The 26,636-nt window shown below is 43.5% G+C and overlaps 1 protein-coding gene across 2 annotated transcripts in view; it reads left to right on the top strand.

Annotated features, from left to right (window-relative positions):
* The window catches only part of TGFBR3 (transforming growth factor beta receptor 3), a 208,929-nt gene that overhangs the window by 139,040 nt on the left and 43,253 nt on the right, over positions 1-26,636 (top strand). For both annotated transcript variants that reach the window (XM_042952796.1, XM_042952795.1), the window contains 3 exons: positions 15,583-15,766; positions 20,489-20,657; positions 22,410-22,557. In XM_042952796.1, coding sequence (XP_042808730.1) covers positions 15,583-15,766; positions 20,489-20,657; positions 22,410-22,557 — 501 coding nt within the window. The remainder of the gene's footprint in view (positions 1-15,582; positions 15,767-20,488; positions 20,658-22,409; positions 22,558-26,636) is intronic.

Here is a 26,636-nt window from a genome sequence, read left to right as displayed (position 1 = left end):
AAAAGAAACATTAAAAAAAAAAAAAAAAAAAAGGAAGTACCATTGTTGGATCCTGAAAATTGGAGAAAACAAGAATTCTCTTCTTCCAAATGCAATGAAGGCAGCTCCCTCTGTGAGGCTGACGGAGGAGCAGCATGGGTCGGGGTTGCGGACACAAGAACAGGTTTTTGCTCAACCAGGAATGTCACTCCTGTGTACTAGGAGTGTATAGACTAGGGCTCTAGATATACCATTTTGGATTTTCCAGTTAGGCTTTCCCCTAAACAAATTCTCTCTCAAAGACAGATTAAATAACTAAACATTTCAAGACTGGTTCTTCTTCTTTTTAAAAAAATGTCTCTTGTGGAATGACTCACTGCGCCCTTTGGGATATTCCGAGTGGTTGTGTACCATGCATTTTTGTTCCAGAGGCTGCTTATCTGCTGGTTTTGTGGCTTGTCCATAAGAACCCTAATTGTAAGGGGCTTGATCCTCTCATGAACTAGGGTCAGTCAACTACCATATTTCCTAGGAATGAGTTTCTGGCCCATTTGTGGTCAAGAGAGCTCTTCCTAAATGTCACTGTGGCAATTAGAGCATTGGAATGAGTCCAGTTTCAGTTGGTAATCCTGGTCCAGAAAGAGTTTTTTGGAAGACTTCCTAGGATTATCTTAACTTGCTGGGTTAAGGCTTGTGAATGTTGCTAGTGAGTGGCCCCTTGGCCTTGTGAGGTTTGCCTGGGTGTATTCTTCCTGCTCGAGACATCCTGTCCTGGAGGGTTCACGCAAGCGTAGACTTTTCCTGGCTCCACTGGACTTTCTGTGTCATGTCTGTGTGCAGGCCTGGGCTCCAGCTCTGTGAGGGCTTTGCTTTCATTCAACAAATCAAGGTTAAATAAACTCTATTTTACCAAGGAGAGAAGGCAAGTTTCTTCGTGTAGAGTCCCATTCCTTCCTTTAAGGCTTTGCTGTCTAAGGCTACTCTGGCAACCTGATGGATCTGCCCTTCCCAAGCTTTGGGCAATTGTATCAAACATCATATGTCTGGTGCCCTTGGTTAATGTGGTAGGCAGCTTGCAAGGGGCTGTTTGGTAGAAAAAGTGAGTGTTTTGTTAAGGGAGGTTGCAGAATATTTTTTCGTGTAATAGGAGGGGGAGAAACTTATCTCCTGGGAGATTCTGGTGAGGTCAGCTTGTGGCTGTGCCATGGTCCTCTCACTGCAGACAGTGAGGCCCTTGGTAAGCATTCCCCACAGGTGGCCTGCAGTCCCCATCTCTAATGGGGACTGCATGATGGCCTGACTCCTTCCTGGGAATGGAGTCATTGGACTTATTTGAGGCAGCCCAGCGCCGACACTCTAAACCTCCATCATCCAAACCCCTACCTTGGAAGCTGATTTCTGCAGAGGAGGAAGGGTTCCCTTTAGCCTTTCTTGTTTCTTTGTTCAAGGTAGAATTTATATCCCGAGAACAGTTTTTGCCCTTGGTTTTTGCCTTTGGTGCTAATACCCTATCCTCAGATGGCCTCTTAATGCCACCAGGCCAGGGAGTCCTCCTTACTCTCCTTCTGCCTTGTCCTGTTTCGGTGGCAAATGACACAACTGTGATCCTGGGACCCAGGGTATACCTGAAAGTCAGGGGCTTAGCCATCTGCCACCTCTGCCAAAAGCCCACAAAAGCTCATTTGATCTCTAGCCCTTCTGTGTTTATGACATAGTCTGTTCTGGAGATTCTATAGTTTCTGGCTGATACAGGCTGCTGGGTGATGTTCAGAGCTACTGTTTGGAGCCAGCACTGCTCCAGCCCTTGAAAACAGGGTTCATATATCCTTTTCTGGAAGTTCAGACAAGAAGGCTACAGTCCAGGCATAGTGAGGAATGAATTATGGCCTGTCAACCTTATGATCTGTCAGGCAACCCTTGTGGCCCATTGTGAGGCTATGTATACATGTATGTGTACATTTGACAAATACTTAGTGCATGAGCCATGTGCTAGGCACTCTTCCAAGTACTTCACATATATTACCTTATTTAACCTTCATAACAAGCCTGTAAAGTAGGTACAATTATTATCCTCATTTTAACATGAGGAAATCGTTTCCACAAAGGGAGATTAAGTTAATTTGTGCCTGATCACACAACTAGTAAATAAATGGCATCTATAACCCATGTATAGTGCTTAGAATAGTGCCAGGCACATAGTAAGTGCTTGATAAATGTTAGCAATAATAATAAGTATTTTTTAATGATAGGGATTAGTAGTTTGGGTTAGCTTTTTCCCTACTTTCTCTCTTTTATCTCCTATCTTGGACTTTGATCCTGGGTTTGAATGGGAGCAAATTGGTGTAGCCAGGGATATTGAAATGTAATTGTCCACTGTCGTCTGGCCCAGGGCTTTCCTTTTGCAGAGGGAAGGTATTTAGGTTGAACGATTTCCCCTGAGATCTAGATGCAAGACATTGCCCTGATCACAACCAACTACATATAACAATAGTTTTCCTAGATACCCTGTGAAGCTTTTGAACCAGTGTCAGCCATTGCCCTCCCGCTGACTGGAGGTTAGTCACTGAGGCTGCCACCTTAAAAATAGCATTCCAAAAGCGATTAACCTCCCCTCTACCCCCTGGTGTTTTGAGCTGTTTTTTTCTCCAGTTGTTTTCCCCTTTGCTTAGAGCCCCTGCCATCATCTCTCAGTCACAGATAGTGCAAAGAAGGTAGCTGGATGGCCTCCTGAAGGACGTACATAATCTAAGTGCCCTTGCTTTTCAGAAAGGTAAATGGAGACCTCACTGGGGACAGTCACACCACTTGATTCAAGGGTGTGACTTTGATGTCCTCTGTAACCCTGGTCTCCAGCCTGGAACCACTAATGACTGTCCCAGCGACAAGGGCTTCAGAATTGAACCTGAAGAGCCAAATCAGGGTATCGCTCACCAGATCCAGTGAGGAGCTGGCGTGAAATTCCCTCTCTGGTTTCATTTCGGCAGAGTGTGTTGTGAATGGCTTGCTACAGTACTGGGATCTAGGTAATGCCAGTATTTCAGTTGGGTGTGGGTGTTAAAATTGCTTCTTGATCCTTTTTCCAACAACATTGTCCCCCGGGCTCCTCTGGTTAGCTTGTCTCTGAATCGGCTTTACCAGAATACCCTGCATAGCCCTCTGTCTTTCACCCTCTAGGATCATTTATTTCTTCATCCGGGGTGGCCTGGAAAATGGAGGTAAGTGTAGAAACATGGCCTGCCTTTGGTTGAGAGCTAATGTTAGGAAGGTCAAGAGGGCTCCAGCCATTCTTGGGGCTGAAGGCCCTACCTCCATCATGCACCCCTGAAGGAAGTATCCTTTAGAACCTTTTTTTCCTAAACTGTTCTTAGGTCTGGGGTTGCTAGGCCAGAATATGCAGCTCCATTTCTCTTGAAGCCTTCATCAGCCATTCACAGAAGCTGTAATAGTCAGTGGTTATCCAAAGAAAGAGAACCAGTAGGGGATATATATAAAGAGATTTCTTGCAAGGAATTGGTTTATGCCGTGTGGAGACAGACAAGGCATGGCAGAAATCTGCAGATTGGTGATCAGGAAGGAGGGCTGAAACTCTCCAGCCTGAGTGGAAGCTGCTGTCCACAGGTGGGATTTCTTCTCAGGGAAGCCTCAGCCCTGCTCTTAAATCCTTCAACTGATTGAATCAGGCCCACCCAGATTATCTAAGATAATTGCCCTTATTTATTTATCTGATTATGGCTGTGAATCACACCTACAAAATACCTTCACAGCAACATCTAGATTAGAGTTTGATTGAATAATAGGATATAATAGGAATAATAATAGCCAAGCCAAGTTGACATATAAAACTGACCATCACAGGGAGCATTTATATCTTAAATTTATACACCCTGATAATTCTTGCCAACCTAGGTCTACCATAGTTTCTCTTCAAACGATTTCAGATCCTTTGGCAGCTTTTATTGTTTACTATACCCAATCTTTCTTCTTCCCAACAAGTAATTACTTTGTTCCCATAACAGTCATCACTATTTCTGTCTGCCCCTTCCATTTCCATTCTCTCTCCCCTACTTTTTCCAGCTGAACTCCTTAGACTGCTGAGGAAGGGGGAGAAAGAGAAGGAAATAACCAAACGGAACGGGGGAATCTCTATGCAAACATCAGAAAAGGGCATAGTCCCCTGCTTTGTCTTACTGCTTTCCCTTTTCACTCTCTTAAAAGCCTGGATTTGTATTGCATAGTTTTTGGAGTCTGATAGACATTTTAATTCTGCACTTGTCTCTTGCTAAAGCTATGCAATCTGGGGCTTTATGTAACCTCTCCGAGCACTAGTATCTTCAGTTGTCCCATATGAAGATTCAGAATCTATGAAACGTTCACTTAGTAAGTGATCAGTAAGAACCTTCATGACTCTTCTCTCCCAGTGTTCTGTTGATAGGAGGCTAAGGTGGGGCTCTGTCTACCCAGATCTACTGATTTCTTGAGTTCAATAGTTGACCACTCCATGGTAGTGGAGTAGAAACAGCTCTCTAGTGGGAAAGAAAGCCTCTGGTTCCGTTGTCAGCCTGCTTTCTACCAGCTGTGTGCCTCGGGCTGATCCTGTAGCTTCTCTGAGCGTTAATTTCCTTGTCTGTAAAATAGAACTTAGATTATCCATTTTGATGAAGAGGAACTCTATAAAGAGAATTCTAGGAACCTGTTAGGAGCCAAGCACTTACAAAGTTCAGTTTGTGCTCTTGAACCTGGGTTGGCAGATTGGACATAACTTAAAAGAAAAATAAAAGAATCTTCCCTAGCTAGGGATTCCCAGAAGCATGTTTGGAGGGCAAAAACAAATAGAGGATCATGGCAAGTGATGATAATGATGTCAACATTTTATTTTTTCCTGGAAAAATACCCTTTAGATGGCAAGTACGCTTTGAATTTTGAATCATGCTCATCCTAAAATCCTGCTAACACTGGCAGATGAGAAAGGTAAGTTTAGGAATCTGGAGAGCTCATTTTGTAAGACCATCAAGGGTCCCTCTGTGACCTGGGACTCTACTTTGGAAAACTCTACATTGTAAAGCAGCTCATGCTTCATTAATTTGGTAACCTGTGTGGACTGAGTCTGTCTTTCAGATGCAGTGACATATTTTGCTTCCCTTTGTATATTCACATATACCATCGTTTCTGTAACATTTCCACGGGAGATTAGAGGATTGCTTTTGTAGTGGCTTACATTCAAGTTTGTGCATGTTTATAGTGAGAGGGCTGCATCTCAGAGCTTTGTTCTTGGCATGTGTAAACATGTTGGGTGTTAAGAACAGAGGGCTGTTTCAATCCTTTAGTTCTCTATATTCCATTTCAGCAAAAATAAAAATTAAAAGCAGAGGGTGACCATCATGAATGTTTTGAGAAAAAGCGTTGAATATTAGTTTTAAGTCATTTTAAAGGAAGAAGGTAATCTGGTTTTAGATACAAAATTAAAATCACCCAAGATTTTTAAATGGTTGCATGGATTTGTGTTTCTTGAATGCACGATTGGCAGATGCCATAATCACATGGCTCATGAATATGTAGCATTACAAATTAAGACTGTAGGTTCATGGGCATGGAAGTTATTATTTCTTTGAAACAAACTTAAAAAAAAAAGCATTGAGTCATGATATATGGTTAATAGAAAACATGTTTCAGATCATATTTCACATCACGTGGCTTTGGAGGAAATAGGCAAGCACAGCCCTCCCAGGAATTGGGTAGGAAAAACGTGTGATTTTCCTCTTTCAGAATGTAGGGTTTAGTCCTCATTTGGGAGGTAAATATTTCAGTACTGTTCCAGTACTTTATGTTAGTTTGTTTTTACTGGATGGACTTTGTGCACAAAATACACCAAAACATCATCTCAATGCCTTTCTGTGTGGGCACTGTTAGATGAATTCTAGGACCCATCTGCCATCAATACTATTTATATAAAAACCTAAATTCAAGAGAAATGCCTATTCTACTTTGCATCTTTTTTCCCTCTAGAATGGAAGGAACTAGCAAATACTTGACACCACAGGTGTTTTGGAAATGTCGATGTGTTTTTCTTTGCTTTTTTTGTTTTCCTTCTTGTGCTCTATTTTCCCAATCAGGCAACTCCAAAAAGAGATTTGTCTGCACAGGAGTCAGGGAAAAGGAATAGGAATGGTAAAAGTTACGGATAGGGCAAGATAGAAGAGGGAGAGGAGCTGATCCTGATTGTCCACACGCTGCACTTTCATCAATGCCAAAGTCATGTAAATGTGTGAAGCTGGGTGTGTGAGCAGAGGAGCCCCACGGAGCTTTGTAACCTGAATAGCAGGCACTCACCAGCCACAGCTCAAGCTCCAAATGGACCACAGCTGAGCTATAGGGCGTGTGTATGTGATTCCTGGAACAGATTTTCCTCTGCGATGTCAGCAGGCTTTTCTTCATCTTTGGGGAGCTGTGTCTCCTCTGATTTCACAAGGCCCATTTCTTTCTTTTCAGATGTGCAAGAAGATGACTCTATCCATGACTTGGCTTTACTCTCTCGTCCTGTTTTTTTTTTTTTCTTTTTTCTACCATTGCAGAGAAGAAGATTCATACTTGATCACCATGCTGCAATCCTGTTCCTGTTTGCTTCACAAAGATTATTTGAAATTTAAATAATATTTGTATCTATGGCCTACAGCAATGATCCTTAACTATGCATTGGAATCATGGGGTGGTGGGAGGAAGGTTTATAATGCAGTTTCCTGGACCCCACATTCCCACCCATCCTGGAATCTCCAGGATGATTATACTGGTCTAAGGATCACACTTTGTGAAGCATTGGATTTGAGATGGCTTCTTGACATTAATTTATGTTCTGAGACCAGATCAAGAAGCAGATGGATAGATGGATATTATCAGTGTTTCCTTACAATCATATTGGAGGAGGTTCTGGAGTAATACTGTCCAATAGAAATAAAATGTGAACCACAGAGGAAATTTAAAATCTTTTGTTAGTACATTTAAAAGGGAAAGGAAAGGCACCTGGATGGCTCAGTCACTTAAGTGTCTGACTCTTGATTTTGGCTCAGGTCATGATCTCAGGTTCATGAGATCGAGCCCCAAGTCTGGCTGTACACTGACAGCATGGAGCCCCCTTGGGATTCTCTCTCTCTCCATCTTTCTCTCTCTGCCCCTCCCCCCGCACATGCTCATTCTCTCCCCCTCTCTCTTACTCCCTCTGTCTCTCCCTTTCAAATAAATAAACATAAAAATATATTGTTAAAAAGTAAGGGAAATAAGTGAAATTATTTGTAATGGCATATGTAATTTAACACAGTATATCTACATAATAGCATTTAACATAATCAATAAAAAATTGTTGAGGTTTCTTTAATCTTGTACTATATGACACAGTACAAAATCTAGTATGTATTTTACAGTTACAACACAGGTCAGTTTATTTAGCAATATTTCAAGTGTTCAATGGAGTGTGGCTACTGTATTGGACAGCTATAGAGCAGGTACAGGGTGCTCTGAGCCATTGGCAGACACGTGACTGATCGAAGTGCTCGTTGTCATTTCTCCACTACTTCTGTATGTGAGTGACCTCAGAGTCCTTCTTAGCACAGAACTTTAGGCAGGTACTACCAGTTGATTGGACCTCAAGATTCATTCATTCACTAAATACTTCTTGAATATCTTTTCTAAATACAGCACTATTTTAGGTGCTTGAGGTATACCCATGAACAAAGCAGACAAAGATCCCAGCCTCTGAAGGAGCTTACATTCTGGTAGGAGGAGATGGACAATAAGCATAATAAATAAGTAAATTATATGGTAGTTTAGAAGGTGACTTTCCAAGAACATGGAAAGCAGTTTTGGGGGTGTATCAGGGTTGCTAGAGTGGGGGCTGCTGGGTGGTTGGATTGTAATTTTTAATTGGCCCCATGAGAAGATAACATGTGACTGGGTGAGGAGAAACTTCAGATGAGACTTCTTTTTTTTTTAATGTTTATTTATTTTTATGAGACAGAGCATGAGTAGGGGAGGAGCAGAAAGAGAGGGAGACATAGAATCCAAAGCAGGCTCCAGGCTCTGAGCTGTCAGCACAGAGCCCAATGCGGGGCTTGAACTCACAAACCACGAGTCATGACCTTAGCCGAAGTCAGATGCTTAACCAACTGAGCCACCCAGGTGCCCCTAGATGGGACTTCCTTATCAGGACTGTTCATCAGGGAACATTCTTCGTAAGGTGAGGGCAGTGGGGAAGGGATAGAGGAAGGGGAGGGGAAGGGCATAGGATGACTGAATCCTTATAGTATGGTACTACCTTCTCTCTCCCCCCTCACTGAAGACCAAACTAACTCGGGGGAGGCCCACAGGGATACTGTGATGCAACCACCAGGCCTCTGAGTCAGCTGATGTGCTGAGTTAAGTGCTAAAACAGAGAGCCTCAGTTCCAGGAAAATGGTGACTGCACCCATCGGCCAGGATTTGTTCACCTCACTAGAACTTGGGAGATAAATCTTGAGGCTTCCATGGATCTGCTTAGGACTTTAAGAGTTAAAGTTTAAATGCAGGTGTGGAAACAAAAAGGGCTGGTTGCCTCTTTGCTTTTTTCTTGCTCTTTTGGACAAGGTTGTTGAATCCAATCCAGAAAAAATAATAAACTTGGCTCTCGTTGCCTAGCCGTAAGTTCTTGTAATAAAACTCCCAGCACTGGCAGATAGAGTAATGTTCTGCTCTTTAAAAAAAAATCTGGTAGCATAACCAGAATCTACAATACAAATGTCGTGCATGGTTTAAGTAGGGAAGAGCATTCAGGAGGTGGCTCAGTGTGCATCTCAGAAGCCTGGGGTTTGTTGGGCAGTAAAGTGCTTCACGTTTGCCCCTTCTTGCCAAGGATCGGGATTCTTAAAGCTCTATGCTCCGTTCATTCCCACAGGGAGATGTTTGTCATGTCAGGGAATGTCAGAGGATTGGGTTTTAATTAGCAAGCAGGAGGAAAGTTCGCTGAATTCAAGGGAGGACATGGAATGATGTAAGAATTTGTTTTTAGGTGGAGGTATTGGGTGAAAAGGCAAATCATGGGCTTTAAGTGTTGGCTGAAAGAGCATTTCCACAGGCAGTGAGGGAAGTAAGGAGTTTGGGTTACAAGAATGAAGAAACTATGGCATATCCTTTCCTGTAAGTAACAGAACCGATTCTCATTCAGCAAGCAGTTATGGAGTCCCTGCTTTGTGCCAAGCTCCATGCCACACAAGCCCCGGAGATTTAGAATGAGCAAGGTGCTTGATTGACCCTTGAGCTGTTTTTCTTTATCAGTTTTGCTGATAAAGAGTCACATTTCATGTGAGAGAGGGGCTCGACTAGAGGTCTGACAAGGCACCTGTGCGCTGCTCCACCCTGAAGACAGAAGGGGAGTCTGGGAGGCTTCACAGAGAAGGTGGTTCTGTGGAAGTTCAAGGAGAGTTACCAGATGAGGAAGGCTGGAAAGAGCAGTCCAGGTGGGAGGGACCTGGATGTAACAAGACTCAGGAGCCTCAAGTAGCAGGATGTGTTCTGCCACCAAGCGATTCCATATGGTGAGTACACTGGGGAGTGGTAGCCAGTGGGGCAGGCAGAGGCCCTTTCTGGTCATATGCCATTTAAGATGCTTAGATACTGTCCTGCATCATCATGAGTTTACTCTTTAGAAAGATCTCCCAGCAACAGGGTGGAGGAGTGATGGAAGGAGACCAGATTGGAAGTTAGGGGGTTACTCTAGTGGTTGAGATGCAGGTGTCTTGAGATACAGGGCCAGAAATGGGGTGGTGGCATGGCAAGAACCCACCAATAAGGTGGAGTAAATAGAAAATACCTGCCATTTTATCCAAATATAAAATCCTTGCTCTTAACATTTTTTAAAACATTTCCATATTCACCCCTAGTTATTTTCCTTGAAGTTGTGATTGTAACCCCTCCTTGTATTAGAAAAATATTGTTTTTTGCTATTCTCTTTATGTCTGTGTTCTTCCACAGACTGTAACCCAATCCAGACTCTAATACAGATACCATACCATGAAGATCAGGTAGGAGACTAGAGTGCCAGATGGTACAGGGGATGACAGTGATAGATCATGTGTTTATTTCAGCAGGGTTCTTAACAGGTTCTAGCATGATGCCCTTACAGACCAGGTGAGGACAGTTCTATGGGGTTACTTTGTAGTCAGTGAACAACCTGGGACCCCAGCATGTGCTATTTAGCATCTTTGGGTCAGCATGGGAGTATACCTGTAAGTCACAGACCTTAGCCTGGTCTTATTCCACTGCTCAAGTATTTAGATGAATGTATAGAAGGGACGCATGTGAAATTCAGTGATATTGACAGCTAACAGAATAAGGATTTTCTTAAATGTTTATTTATTTATTTTGAGAGAGAAAGAGAGTGCAAGCATGAGCGGGGAAGGGACAGAGAGAGGGAAAGCGAGGACCCCAAGCAGGCTCCATGCTCAGCACAGAGCCCGATGCATCACCTGATCCCACCACTGTGAGGTCATGACCTGAGCCGAAATCAAGTCAGACACTTAACCAACTGAGCCACCCAGGCGCCCCCAGAATAAGGATTTTTATGTGTCCGACACAGATTTGAAATATGGGTCTAAGGAATAAATATAAGACTTTGTGTTTCTATGAAAGAATTACTGCTGTAAGGGAAGGATGGAAAGAGCCTCAACCCGGTAAAATGAGCCGTGGGGATTTAGGTACCACCATCTCCACCACCACCTCCCCGGCGTGAGATGCTGCTCTTTCTCCCTGAGGTTATTGCAGAAGCCTACTATTGGTCTCCTGCTCTTGCCGCTCTTCAATCTAGACTGGCCACAGCAGCCAGAGGTAAAAATTTTTTAGATGTTTTCGTGAACTCTCAGTGGTGTCCCATCTCACCTGGACTAAACACCATAGTCCTTAGTGGCAGTCTGCAAGGTCAGATTGGACCTTCTCAGCTCTGTGACCTCTCTGACCTTTTCATCTACCTGTCCCTCCCGCTCCATCCCGGTGCTCCAGCCACACCGGCCCCGCCTCTCTCGTTTCCGCTTGCCAGACCTTTACATGCGCTGCTGCTTCGACCACAGATGCTTTTCCTTCTGACCTCCGCAGGGCTTTATGCTGTGACTTTCTCAGCGGGACTTTCCCCATGACATTTAAGCCTTCCCTTCTCTCAGTTTATTTTGCTCCATAGCGCCTCTTGGGATACTACATATTTCGCTTATTTATTGTGCTCCTCTGGCTTCCTTAACAGACTGTAAGCTCCACGAGGCCGGGAAGTTTCATCTGTCACCTTTCTGTGCGATTACCCCAGCACCTCCAACACAGTGCCCGGCACAGATGAGGCAGGTGCTCAAGAAATATTTGGCAGGTGTATGTTTGAAGTATAAATTAATGAATATGAGATAACAGCAGGGTTCAGCTGATAGAAAACCAAATGCGATTCTGGGCTGCATGCAGTATCCACATATATGTAGAAAAAGATTTATTGTAAGGAATTGGCTCCCGTGATTATGGAGGCTGGCAAGTCCAGAATCTGCAAAGTCCATGCCCCAATTTGAATCTGAAGGCCAGCAGGCTGCTGTAGAACCTGGAAGAGCTTATTCCGGGGGTGGGGTCAGGCCTTCAACTGATTGGATGAAGCCCACACACCTTAGGAAGGGCAGTCTGTTTTACTTAGTCTACTGATTTAAATGTTAATCTCATCCACAAACACCCTCACAGAAATACTCAGAATTATGTTTGACCAAATTACTGGGCACCCTATAGCCCAGGCAGGTTGGCACATAATTAACCATTGCGGTGCATTTGTCAGACCACACCCCAAACCCCAAGTCTTGTCCTGAGCACCACATTTCAGAGACTATGCTGGTGAAGAACTGATAACCACAGTATCTGAGGAGGAGGTGAGGGGGCTGGAAATAGTGCTCTGAAGAAGTAGAGTCAGGATTGGAGTCAAGTGACATCTTCAGATGCTTGAAGGCTTGTCTCGTGGAGGAAGGAGGAAGGAATTCTTCATCTGGAAGGCATAGCTCAGACACATGGGTAGAAGGCAAATCTTACAGATAGAACAGAAATCTGCCTCGGGAGCTGATGAGGTCTTCTTTCTGGCAAGGTTAGCACAGAGGCTCACTATGACCAGGAGTCCGAAGTCTCCTGTTTGGTCTTGCTCCCATGCCGATCCTCTGACCTTGTGTGTGCCATTTAGCTTCTCTGAGGTTTCTTCCTCTCCACTGTGGAAATCCTAGTAACCTAGCTCATAGGTCATCCTGAGGATCAGATGGAAATAACAACACCTTCTAAAACTTGGTGGGGGTTAGGGCCGACTTTTGTCGGCGTGCAACTCTGTCAGAGCCAGGAGAACTGGTGATCAGGAGGAGTGCTGACTAACCCCGTGCCGCAGCAGAAAATTTCCACTGACCTGCAGTCAGGGACATTTCACTGCCTCTGGCAGCTTGGCTTTCTTCTTATTGGAATGTGCCTGAGGAGCGGCAGTTAACTCCTTTTCCAAATTCCTCAGCTGTGAGTGGATGAACCTTGCTGCTGGCCCCCGGAGAAGACAGACTGGAGCAGGGTTGGTGGTACATGGAGGGATCAGCCAGGAGTTGCCCCTTCTTGAAGAATCAGCCATGCCCTAGTATTGCTTTTCTGTTACTTTCGGATGCATTTGGGAGTTGCTCCTTATTTCTCTCTTACGCTGTATACCCCACCTTCTACTCTGAAGAAATGTACTCTAGGTACATGGTGTTTAAAACTCGAGTGCTTTATTTTATGGCTGTAACATGAATGAGGACAAAAGGAGCGGAACATCCAGGGATACTTGCCGAAACATTCAGAACTGTGCTGGCAGAGGGACAAAGGCCTTTGCACTGTTGTGGGTTTTTTGGTGACAGGCTTGATAAAAATGACTTTTTAGCACAAGTGGTTTTCAGTGAAAAGAAGATTTTACTACAGTGCCTCAGTCATAAAAATCAGATAAACACTGAAGTTCAGTGTTGGTGAGTAGCTAAGTCTCAGAGGGTTTATACATATGTGGGCATGGTTATTGTTTGGCAGGTAAATGGTTCAGGAACTTTTTCTTCTGCGGGCATTGTTCAAAACAAGGTTAAAACTGGACAGTCCCCACTGGTTTTGTTTATATGTAACTGGCATCAGGACATATTTAGCAAATGTCATTAGCATTCTTCACAGCACTTCGTGGTACCTGATACATAGTAGGTGTGCATGAGGTGGTAACTATTGGTAGAGGCCATGGTTTATGTCCAGCTTAGTAATGATTAGTTTTGGGCTTCCTAAACCAGGAAGCTTCTCTTATTCTTTATTAAGTACCTAACGGCCCAAATTCTGGCATAGAGATGACTGTCAACTTGAGGATTCAATCTGGGGATCCAGTAGACGTTTGAATGTTAGCAACATTCAGTCAGACCAGGATCTCTCAGGTGCAGTACTGTCGACATTTTGGGTCATCTTTGTCATGGGGGCTGCCCTGTGCACTGTAGAACGTTGAGCAGTATCCCTGGCCTCTTTGCCAGATGCCAGTAGCTCTTCCCTCCCAGTTGTGACAATCAAAAATATTTCCAGATGTTGCCGAAAGTCCTCTGGGGGACAAAATCACCCCAGTTAAGAACCACTGGTAGAGAGGAAGCTGCAAGGTGCCCATGCTGCCCCTGACCCATAATAGTGCTTTTAAAATTACGGATCACTCAGTCCCAATTAAGGAAGGGCTTCTCAACCAGGGCTGACCTTTGAAATCACTCAGGGAGCTTTAAAATGATCTGAGGTCTGGGTCCCATCCCAAAGGTTCTCATTGGTCTTGGTGTGGCCTGGACCTCATAATATTTAGAAGCTCTTAGATGCTTCTGCTTTTCAGCCAAGAGTGAGACCACAGCATTAGTAGGTCATGGAATCAATTTGGCGAAGAACGTCTTTGCTAGCATTTAAATATACACAGTAGTGCCTGCTGATCTGAAAGTTTTGCTTTCCATGGTTTTAGTTACTGTTGATCAGTCGCAGTCTGGACGCAGATGCTCCTCTTCTGATGAATTGTCAGAAGGTCCGTAGTAGCCTAACACTGTGTCACTGTGCCTACGTCCTTCATGTCGCTTCATCTGCTCACGTAGGCATTTTATCATCTGACATTGCAAGAAGAAGGGTGAATACAGTACAGTAAAATGTTTTGAGAAAGGGAGACCACATTTATTTACAACATATTGTTTTAATTGCTCTATTTTATTACTAGCTATTATTGTTAATCTCTTACTGTGCCTAATTGATAAATTAAACTTTACAATAGGTAGTTATGTATAGGAAAAAACATGGTGTACACAGGGTTCATTGCTGTCTGTGGTTTCAGGCATCCACTGGAGGTCTTGGGAGATATGCCTCAAAGATAAGGGGGGACTACTGTACCTGTGTATAATTGAATAGAAAATAACAGTGCCTAGCACATAGTTGGGGTACGTACTATGTTGTTTGTGCATTAAGGTTGCAAACATCGCTGTAAGCAATAGAACCCTAAGCAAAACCCCTGCCCTCAGCCTGCTTTTAGTCTGGTTATTTGTAACCCCCTTCGGAAACTCCTTTGCTCTTTGTTAATGAGAAATAGTTAATGTGAAATTTAATACATTTATAGCAGTGTGGCTTGGGAATTTGTGAACCTTGTTGCTGACAGTTTGAGGTTTCACCCTGACATTCATAAAATCAGTTACTTTTATAAATGCTAGCCAATTAAGATGACATGTGCATATTTTCACCAGCGACTAAATTTGATTGCAGTGCAGCAGCAAGATGATAATTTTCCTCCTTTGTATGTGTTAATTATATATACCATGATGTGCTAGGTCAGCGATTGTCTAGATGCATCCAGCAGGAATGTGGTGCTTGCATAACTCATCCTGAAAGTTTTATTAGGATCAGTCTAACAGCCTCTTGACTTCATTATCTGTGGGTGTTTGGGGGTCTCACAAAATAAATTGTAACATACATTCATCTCACTTCTAGGCAGCAGTTCAATGTCGTAGAAGACTGACAGCCTCCAGCCATTCTCTTTATCTCATTGCCCAGGACAACACAAACCAGTGTCTCTGGGATGGTGGCTGTCAGTAGAGGCTGCAGTTATGGAAGACCTGGACGTCAAGTTTACTTGCTAACTGGACTTTGGATTGCTTGCCCTGATCTTGAAGCCCATGACAAGCCCATGATCACACTCCCTAGTTTCCGCTAGGCTAGAAACTCTTTACTTGAAAGGTTGGCCTTCAACTGAGATATCAGGGAAGATAGCAATGATCATTCTTGTGATGACTCACAATGCACTCTGCAGTCTCTTATCACAGAGTTCTTTACAAATTCTAATGGCACAATCCTACGTCACTCGTTTCTTAAAAATACCAGTGGTTCTTTGCGTCACTGGTAGCTTTGTTGTTTCCTGGGAGAAGTAGCCTTGGGACTGTTTCTTGAATCAGCTGCTGAAAAAAGATCCACCTGTATAACAAAGAGAAGAGATTGGATTGACAAATACGCATTGTCTGATAAGTGCTTTCTCTAATTATGATTCGGCTCCAGGTGACTACACCACATTAAACATGTACATTGTTCTATTTCCTCTAGGTGTCTCAGGGTTCCATGGTCCAGTTTTCATCAGGAAACTTCTCCTTGTCAGCAAAAACAGAAGAAAAGAGATTCCCTTATAGAAACGACCGTCTGCTAAGTTGGGCTCGAAAGGAGTACGGAGCAGTCACTTCATTCACTGAACTCAAGATAGCAAGAAACATTTACGTTAAAGTGGGGGAAGGTAAATTTTACGTGGTTTCAGTTAATGACTGATTTATGACAGTCACTTGTTTTCCTTTCAGAGACCAGGTGGTTAGGGCAAGGAATCCTAGAATTACAGAATGTTGTAGCTGGCAGGGACCTGAGAGATCACTGGGCCTGCTCCCCTCACATTTCTTCCTTCCCTTTTTTTTTTTTTTTTTTTTCTTTTTTCCCTGAGGAAACAGGCCTGGTAATGGCCAAGCAGGATGTCGGGAGTAGCATGGTTGAGAGAAGAGAGGAGGCTGTGGTGCAGGGTTTAGAAGACGTCCACACACAGAAATCGGAAGTGAATGAAGGGTGAGAATCCGAAGTGAAGGAAAGGAGGTGATCGCTAATGGAATAGAGGGGGAGTTGGCCGGCTGAGCCAACAGTTAGGGCTTCCTCTTACCTGTTGATCTGCAAACATTTGAAGCCAGTGTTGGTTTATGGTCTTGAGACGTGGGTTAAATTTTGGACAATAGCAGAAGAAAAGTGCTTAAATATATTTTTAATACTAATGCCCATTACAAGGACAAATTATTGGAGAAAGGAACTGTGTGGCCTTGATAAGAGATTTGCCCGTTTTAATTTCCTTGCCTTGCAGAAGGATATAAATATCTGGTAACTCAGTTTGAAAGCACATTTTTAAAAATACCTTCTTTCATCATTATTTTTAGTTGTGTATATTTGGAGACCCCATTTGTTACTAGAAATAACAACTCTTGTGAATGAGTCCTTGTTATAGTCAGGTGAGTATGTGAAAACTGCATTTCAGGTCTTCAGCTTCCATCTGCTTTCTGTTGAACTCAACAGTACTTGTCACCTCTTTCACAGACAGCATGGCAGCACAGCCTTGCTCGTTGAATGCTTGTTTCCAGCCCGTTCTTAAACCTGGGCTGTTTGACAGATGCAGGAAAGGTGGACTCTGATGTTGGAGTATGTGCTAAGTGCAAAGGCCACATCAGGTGCTTTCTTTTCGCAGGTACCCCACTTAACCTCACCAGTAATCCTACGAGGAAACCATTACTTCCACCCTTTTACAGAGGGGTTAGTGGTGGGTTAAGCTAGCTTGCTCAAATCCGCATTATTAGTAAGTGGTGAAGTCAGAATTCAAACCCAGGTTTCCTGACTCTCGAGTCTAATGCTTGTTTCCTGATGCTGTATTTTAAGTCTTAGCTAAGTAGGCACAACCTGATAATACAAGTAGGCCAACTGGGTGGAAAGACTTGTTTAGCAGAGTAGAGAGAAGAATTTTAGGTGAGTGTTGGATACAAAAGCTGGAGTTTGTTACTGAACTCTTAGGTGGTTAGGTAACTTGTAATAGAGGTCAGCTCCCATTGGAACAAAATGCATAACCTCTTTAACAAAGGTTCTAAGCCCTGGCGAATGGCCTGCATTTCTGAAGCACAGAATTCTAGTAGCGTAAAAGGATATTGATCACCTGCCCCCCTCCCACTTGGAATTTGTTACCATAAGAAAATGTGTTATAGTAACATTTAGAGCTGTTGAGCTGTTCTCTTGACAGTGCAGGAACTTTTATGCACAGCTGTTGCCTGCCTTGAGAGTGAGGGTTAGTTAAGTGACTTCCCCAAGGCCACACACTGAGTCAGGAACGAACTCAAAGGCCCCCATGTCCAGTCCAGTCCAGTCCAGTAAAAACTGGTGACTCCTTGGTAACACCTTTGGAGCCCCTGAAACTTGATTCCAGACACGAGTCGGGTGTAAGTCACTGGTATACACCGTGGAGAACAACCGTTGGGGGAAGTGAGGTTCCTTGGTTAGGTCGGTGGACCACAGGGTGATGTTGTCTGTCACCATGGATCAGGCTTCACTGAGCAGGACTCATCAGCCAGCTTCCCAGAACCTGCCCATCTCTCGCTAGCTACCTCTAGGGATCCCAAGCCAAGATCCCAAGCAAGAGGAGCAGAGTCTCCTCTTGTTCTATCCCCAGTGGCTCTCAAATGTGGTCCATGCCCCAGCAGCATCCTCATCACCTGGGAACTTGTTAGAATTGCCAGTTCTTGGGCCCGCCCAAGACCAACTGAATTGAAAACTCTGGGAGTAGGGTCTAGCCGTCTGTGTTTTATTTAACAAGCACTCCTGGTGATTCGGATATGTGCTCACGTTTGAGAACTACTGCTCTAACCAGTACACCTAGAATGGAAGAATTGAGGATTTTCTGTTCTTACTCCAACCTGTCTCATTAACTGTGACACTTCCAGCACCCCTCTGATTTGCCACTTAAGCCTCAGTTTCCACAGCAGGAAAACAAGGAGTTTGCATTACTTCCTAGGTTCCCAGAGTATATCATTCCAAGTCGCAAAGTTAGTCGTCAAACCTTTCCTAAAATACAAATAAGCATGTGACTTCCCCCCCCCCCCCCCAAAACTTGCCAGGTTTCTACCCGGGGATTCCCCTTTGTGGTTTCCTTTCTACTTGGCAGTTGGTATAAGTTTTGATGCCAGGCATGCGGAAGGTCATTTGGGGGGAAAAGAACTCGGGCACACACATGTATACGCAACAGAAAATGATCAGCTTATTCAACCTAGTGACAATGGCATCTGGGACTTGAGCCCTTAATAATAGCAACTTTTTTTTTTTAAGTTTTGTTTTATTTATTTTGAGAGAAAGAGCGCCCAAGCAGTGGAGAGGGAGAGAGAGAGGGAGAGCGGGAATCCCAAGCAGGCTTCCGCACTGTCAGGACAGAGCCTGACTCGGGGCTCGATCGCAGGAACCCTGAGAACATGACCTGAGCTGAAATCAAGACTTGGACCCTTAACCGACCCAGCCACCCAGGCACCTCAATAATAGCAACTTTTAAACAAACCTTTCCTAGTGGCTTAGGAGGGTCACAACGTGGGTGAATTTTTGGTATTTGTCTCAAATCTCACCTCATTGTTTGTTAATTCGGGACACCTGTACCATATGCCTACTACATGCCAGATGCAAACCAGACCCAACTATGAACTGAACTGAATACACAGGCCAGAGGGTCCTAGTCTCTTGAGTTCCAGACTAGCCTGTCGCTGGCCCATGCACACACCCCCTGATTCTTGATTAAATTTCAGTCTTGCTACCGTAGTATCATTTTCCATCCTGTGATCTGGGGGAGGCGTCCGCAGGGCTGCAGCTATGGGGTGTGCATTCGTCATCTGTTCATCCGGGAAAACCCTCAGCAGACATGGAGGGGAGGCCACTCCAGCTGCCTCAGTGGAGCCCTGGCCTCTTCTCTCTAAGGGGGTCTTCAGGGAAGAGTGCAGAGGAAGGATCCAGGTCTGTTGTGCAGGAGCCTGCATCCTGGGGCCTTGTGAGCTCCTGTGGTCCCCTCTGTTCTAGGCCTGGTGCGTGGAGCCATGATGCCACAGTGTGCGCTGATACCCAGGCTTGGTGGGGGTTGGGGGCAGGGCAGTACCCAACCAATCTTGGGACCTCCTGGGCTGATTCCTCTCTCCTGAGTGAGACTTGCATGTGTATTTGAACCCTAGCATCCTGTCCATTAAATGAAAGAGGCAGAAGTTTGTTTCATTACAGTGCCAGGGCTCTGATTAATTACCCCTTCTGAAAAAAAGTTTGCTACACCTAGAACTTCCTTGACACTGGTCCCAGCTGTCACCCTGCCAGCAGTTTCAAGTTCTGTTTAAACATTTAAACCACTGGCTGGAAATCCCATCAACCACAGTGCTGTGTAAACGGCATGTGCCCTTGTGGGAGTATCTTTAGACTCTTGGTACTTGTATCGCTTTCCCTGGTGGAGGTGATGAGCAGCCCTTAGCACAATGAGATGATGTTTGCAAAAGCACCTTGTAAACTGTAAAGTGTTATAAAAGCATTAGTCATCTGTAACGAGATTGTGAGAAAGAGTGAAAGTCTGCCCTCACTGTTTCCCCCAAACTCCCTCCTTCAGTCTTTAGATCTGTAGTGCTGTGACGAATAAATATGAGGGAATAATTCATTCTGCATAGCAGGCCAGAGAATTGATTAGGTGGTTGATCCCCCTATTAATTGAAGTAGCAAATATCCAAGGAGGAGCCTATCTGGATAGATAATTGATTTCAGTGTTGAGTATGTGGACTATGAAATAACTATTGGATTTTTTAGGTGAGAGGTACTTGGTAGACAGATGCCAGCCCAGGACTGCAACTCAGAAAAGGAGTCATGATCTAGGTACAGGTTGAAGCCCTAGGAGCAGTTGAGGTCATTTGGGAAGATTATGAGACAAAAAGAAGATTGAGGAAGGAATTGAGTTCTTAGCCTTGGTTTTGTATCAAGATCAACTGTGGAGCTTTTCAAAAAGAAAGCTGCCTAGCACCACCCTGCCCCCCAGATCTTCTGACTCAGAATCTCTGGGATGGGGTTCAAATAGGTGGATTCTGGTGTGCACCCAAGATTGAGGATCGTTGGTGTGTCTAAAGAATGGACAGAGGAGGGGGAACCAGTAAAAGAGATGGGAGGTAAGTCAGGGGATGTGGATGAGGACAACGCAGTATCACAGAGAACAGGAAAGGAAAGGATTTAGACCAAGAGAGGCCACTAGAATTGGTCAGTAGGAGGTCACTGGTGACCATAGGGGAGGTATTTCAAGGCAATGGTTGAGTTCTAAGGCCGTCCCTAGGGCTTGTGGTTCCCTGTGTCCTGCAGTTGCTCAGTTACTATCACCTTCTTCCCTTCAAGTCTGATAACGTGTAGCTCAGTGGTGTGATGAATTATCCTGTGTTTCTTTCAGATCAAGTGTTCCCTCCCACGTGCAACATAGGGAAGAATTTTCTCTCGCTCAATTACCTTGCTGAGTACCTTCAGCCCAAAGCAGCGGAGGGTTGTGTGATATCCAGCCAGCCCCAGGATAAGGAAGTACACATCATTGAGTTAATTACCCCCAGCTCTAACCCCTACAGGTAAGTGAGTGACTGTGTGTGTGTGTGTGTGTGTGTGTGTGTGTGTGTGTGTGTGGGCGTGCGCTGAACTGAAAAGAAATGAAAATAAAGATATATGCTGACTTGAGGCAGAGACAGTACAACCCTACTTGTGTAGGAGGGAGGGAGCTGTTCATGCGTTGGGTGAATTAACAGAAGTTTTGAAGAAGGGAGTGAAGGCACCAGTGGTATATTTTATTTTCGGCATCTGTCTCTAGATCCCCTATATTCTAGGTGAGTTTCTGAAGCCTATTTTGAACTTTCAGGCACTAATTAATTATAGGACAAAATAATTCTTGCTCCATTGTTATCTCCTTTGACTGAGGTTATTCCTGATAAAAAATTATAAAATATGCCTGTTAACATAATTATAATTTTAATCACATTCTGTTTTTAATAAAATTCCATTCATAGCGTCCTCAGAGCACATTTGCATTCAGAGCTGTGTGTGCTATGAAGGTGTGTGTGCATCGGGGGTGGGGGAGTGAGTGTGGGTGTGTTGGCGCATGGCCCTCCGTGGCGACACACCAAAGAGCCATTAGATACAACCTGCCTCTCGCTTACGTTCTTTTTCTCCATCTCCCACCCTCAGCTTCCTGCCCCAGGACTAGCAATTTAACCCTCCCTATCAAGAATGATTAGGGAATTAAAAAGGGGATAAAAGAGGAAAAGTGCCTCTTTCTTCTACTCGAGTCTGCATTCCTGTGGACCACTGCCTTAAATTTATATTGTAGAGGGATTTCAGAATTAAAATTCTAATCAAATTTTGCTTTCAAAGGTGAATAAACTACACATCAGTTTGGGGAAGATTCCATTCTGTCCCACGTGAAGAATTTTGTGGAAAATTAAAAGAGAATGGGAATAGAATCAATCTGGCAAACATGCTTAGATATTAAGCCTCAGGCTTCATTTGAGTGTATCATTCATCATGTGCTTCACAAGTGTGTAAAACCAAATGGAAAGAAAGACTTTCCTTTAAATTCAGAATGACAGAGATGTTATTGTTTGGTTAAAAAAAATTCTCCTGTATACTGAATTCTTAGAAGTTTGGGTTGTCTTCATCAATTTTCCAGTAATCAGTTGGTTGACCATCTGTTTTCTTTATTTTAATAACTGTATATCCAGAAGTTTGGGAAAGTGAGTGCAGATATGATTCTGTAGCAAATGTTAATGGCTTATGCAAACCTTATATAAGTCAAATTCTCCAGCCTTTCGCCTCTTATTTCATCTTAAGTGTCCTAGTTTTTTTGTTGTTGTTGTTTTTGTTGTTTTTTTTTTTCTGTTTCGGGGGTTTGTTTTGTTTTGTTTTTTTACTACCAGGCGTCCCTCCTCCCTGCCACCTTCAAGGATTTTGAGCATATGCAAATTGGAAAGTTACACACTGAAGGTGTTGAAGGTTGAAAACCAACAATTCTGCTTTAAAAGTAAATTCCTGGTTGCCCAGATCCATTTCAAACGGTGGCTGCTTTAAGTAACTATCTTTTTTATTCCCCCCAAAGAAGGAGAAAAATTTTAGTGTCTAATTATCAGCAGGCGTAGTTTTCTATTGTTATGTAAAACTATTTTGTTTTGTGTGCACTAACAATCTGTTTTGCACATGTCATTTGCCTGGGATCAACTCCAGCTTTTTAATCAACTGGCCAGACACTGGAAACATGAAGACTTGGAAGAGAGGAGATAGTTGCAACTCTCTGGCATTTGGGTTCTAACTTTGCCTTTGTTTTCCATTCACAGTGCTTTCCAGGTGGATATAATAATTGACATAAGACCTTCTCGAAAGGATCTTGAGGTGGTCAAAAATCTCATCCTGATCTTGAAGTGCAAAAAGTCTGTCAACTGGGTGATCAAATCTTTTGATGTTAAGGGAAACCTGAGAGTTGTTGTAAGTTTGCTGAGCATTTCTTTGTTTTGATGCATGGCAACAATTTAAGCTTGTATGTGTTATTTTTGTGACGTTTTTGCTTTATATGTATTATTTTTGTGAAGTTTCTGCTTCTCTGAGCTCTCTGTGATTTTTCACTTTATAAAATAGGCTGCTCCATGGTTTCTCCTGACAAGGGCAGACAGTGTGGTGGCTAAAAGCATGGCCTCTGGGGTCAAGATCAAGATTTGAGTCCAGACTGCCATTTACAAACTGTGACCTTGGGCAAGTCCCTTAACCTCTTTAGACCCCAGTTGCCTCATTTGTGAAATTCCTGAAATGTATGAGTGTGCTTTCCAGTCAGAGTAACTGTAAAATAATGAGCACAATGGGGCCTTTCATGGTTGACAGTCCTGTAATGGCCTCATTGTCATGGTACTGAATAACAGCTCTTAATTTGGGGTTAGGTATTTAGGGAAGGTGTGGAAAATTGGGCTGACCCCAGCTCACACTGTTGTCTTTTCTTTTAGAGATAAATACATGGTATTGGGATGCCTTTTTGCTTGCTTCTAACTTCTGAGGGTGAAACACTGATGCTAGAATCACAGTAATGGGGTGGTTAGTGAAATAATATAGAAAAAGTACCCCCAGCCTACTCCCTAACTAAGCATTACTTCCATGAAGGAGATATGCTTAAGAAGTTTATTAGTTGGTTGGCATGATAGGCAGACAGCAGCTAGTTTCCTAAAAAATTAAATGTTGAAATTTGGTAAAATAAATCTTTTTCAAATATGTTTACGGCATTAACTGTGTGACAGCATGTTGCACAAATTACATTGAAAGTTCAAGAAAACCCCCCTCATCACTTTTAAGAAGATAATTACCTTAGCATCTCTTTTGTAGGCTCAAATTTTTATGTATTGCCTTTTTAAAAAGTTGTGTCTGATTCCCTCTTTCAGTACCTGCATTGAAGCAATTGGAGAGGGTTTTATGTTTTCCCCATTTTGGGGGAGGGATGCCTCTGGTTTTGGTGCTGTTCATTCATGGCACCTTTAGCGTGGTATAACAGTGGACAAAGCCAGTGCTCCACTGGGGCTGCCTCATGTACAAGCACTCACCAGGAGCAGCAGGCAAAGCCACAAGCATACACATCTTAATTTTAAAGTACTGTAATTGTTTCTGGTTCCTGTGGGTTTGTTTTTTTTTTTTTTTTAAATTGTGAGAGGATCCAAATAAGCCATCCTGTATGAGGGTAATACATTAATTTGGTGTCGAGAACAAAGCCCAGCCGCAGTTTTCTGAAGTCAGAGCTGTTTCAGTTGCTTTCCCTGGCTTGGCCAGAGGGGTGTTGGTGACCTGGGATGTCTGCAGCGTTTGCTGCCTGGCACACCAACCAAATGTTTTTAATTTCAGAATAACAAAAACAGGAAAGGGAATTATGCTTTGAAAGGCAAAAAACATACGGTACATTTTAATTCCCTGCTGGAGTTGTGTAAATGTTCTTTCGGCCCTGACCCTTCAGTGGCTCTTTCTGTACCTGAGCATGTATGTGTTCCTGGTCCATGGCAGTGCTGGAGTTCACTTTGAATGTCTTCACTTTTCATATGAGTAAGACAGACTAGAAATGAGATTGCTCATCCCAGGGCAAGATCTGTTTATATTCCTCTCTTTGGCTGTACTCCTGTTCCAGGCCAATTTTGGACAATGCATGACAACATTACTAAACAATTAGGTAATGTTTCATGATGTTCTTTTTTATTCTCCCAATCAGTTTCATGCTTTTTGATTTCCTAACTCCCAGTCTCAGATGTGAGTTCTGACTATGCTCTGAAGGAAAGGTACCCGCTATTAAAAAAGTATACATTCATGCTTAGAAAAGGGAAATGGTTCATAGTGGCCTTGTTTGTAGTATCTTCTTTAGAGACAGCCTGGTAGACAGGCTGTGTGCACAGGGTGAGTTCTCAGCCACGTGTGCTACTTAACTTCTGAGTGAGGGGCAGAGAGAGAGAAAGAGAGAGAGGGAGAGAGAAGGAGCAAGAGAGAAGTAGGGCTCACCCAAAGCAGGACTCGAGCTCACTGGATGTGGGGCTCAAGCTCATGAACTGTGAGATCATGACCTGAGCTGAAGTCAGATGCTTACCTGACTGAGCCACCCAGGTACCCTCCTTATATTTTAGAGGAGAACTAAATAACATATGTAAGGCTTCTAGCATAGTGCCTGCCATAAAAAGGGAATTTATCTTCCTTCCACAGGAAACTTTTCAAAAGTTTGTCTATAGGAGCAATTAACTTCTCTAAACAAAGTGAAAACAAAATGTCCGCTGAAGGAATTATAAGGCACTTGATTGGGTAAATGTAAAGAAGAGTCCCATTAAACACAGGTGGCATGTGTGTGCCTGTAGGGGGTGGGTGCACAGGCAGAGTGCACCCTACAAGAGCCACAAAGGGCAGTACTGTGGACAAGAACTGGAATACTAGAACTGTCCTCATTACTGTGCCCAGCTCTGGGTTTTTCTTCAGGTCCCTTATGGACCGTGCATAATCACATTTTGGAGGAACCTCCAAAACAAAAGAATAGATGGAGGAAACATTTGGTTACACTATTTCAAATGGCCTCAGCCAGCTTATTCTTAGAGAAGACATGTTTTAATCCCAGTGGGAATGGACTACATCTCTGACCAACCTCTCCTGTACCCCATCATTTCTGATGCAAGTGTGTGTTGGGCAGTGGAGGGGAAGGGGAAGAGGGAAGTGCTCAGACTCTACCTTGCTCATCATCCTTCATGAAGATGTGGCTGTGGTGATGGAAATATGGTGTGGAAATATGGTGGTGGTATTTGGAGACCCCCTTGAACACTCCCATTTGGAGTAGCTACACCGAAGCCTTAGAAAAGCCTGGGGACTCCCTGTATCCCGAAATAGAGGGTGAGGAATTTGCTCATTGCTGGGAAGGAACCAGTTTGCCAAGCCTTGCTGTTTTACAAACGTGTAGATAAATTTCTAGCCTTGTAAGTCCTGAGGCGTAATCAATATGAGTTGTACTGACAGCTCCTAGATTTAATGTGGAAAGGTGTAAACAAATCATTCCATATTGGTACAAAAAACACAGGTGGCAGTTGTGATGATAGTATTCTGGAAATACAGTATTTTCTCAGCTGTCCAACAACATGAAAGACTAGGGCAGATGAGGCCAAGCTGTGTTGTTTAGGCCAGTGTTACAACTCCCGCCAATCAAAACGACATGCTGCTTTAAAAGACTAGAAGAAGCTGCACCTAGGAAACTAAGTTTAAAGAACTACTTGGATCCTTCCTTACCTCATTTTAGTTTAGTTTTTTTTTTTTTTAACCCTTCCTTCCTCTAAGGAATTTTCTCTAAATCAGGGTAAGTGCTGGAATATTCCAAACCTGTCAAGCTGAGTTTTTCACAAATGGCTACAAAGCGTGGTTAAAACTCTGTCTGGTTCCTTTGCATGCATTATTGTGACTGGCCGCTCTGGAAGTTTCAGATAATCACTTTGGGTCACAGAAAAAATATACTGGGGGAGATCCTTTAAGCTTTGAATTGAAAATATGTGTCCTTAGCCAATATCCCACCACCAAAGAGGCCAAGAGAACTTAGAGCCTGTGAATCTTCGATGGTTTTATAGTGGGAAAGGATTAATATTTAGTCATGTTCGGGGCACACAGAATGGGAAACAAATGGAGAATTCAGGAAAAAATGCTGCATGTATGCAGGAGAAAATAATTGGGCATGGAAATTAAAGTGATTTTTATACGGCGTGAAAATGGCCTAATCTTCATGCTGGAAGGGCTTTCCAGTCTTCTTGGAGCAGTTGTTGAAACTACGGTGCCTTCGCTTTGGGATCTCCTCTGCATCCGTCAGCTCCTTCACTGTCTGACAAGGTCACTGCTGTAGGAGCCAGAGGATGTGGAAACTAACCATGTCCTGGTTACTCAGTCCTTTCTCGGAAGGATTCCTATCACTCAGTTCTAATTTTGTAATTAACTACCAAGTGAAAGTCAGCTTACTGGTATTGCTGGATAAAATATTGGCACTTAGAGGGACAGTAACCCAAATCAATTAATTAATTTTTGGAACA

Source organism: Panthera leo, chromosome C1 (assembly GCF_018350215.1).
Source record: "Panthera leo isolate Ple1 chromosome C1, P.leo_Ple1_pat1.1, whole genome shotgun sequence".
NCBI lineage: Eukaryota > Metazoa > Chordata > Mammalia > Carnivora > Felidae > Panthera > Panthera leo.
Note: the sequence above shows the minus strand (reverse complement) of the source record. Positions and strands in the feature narration are given on the sequence as shown.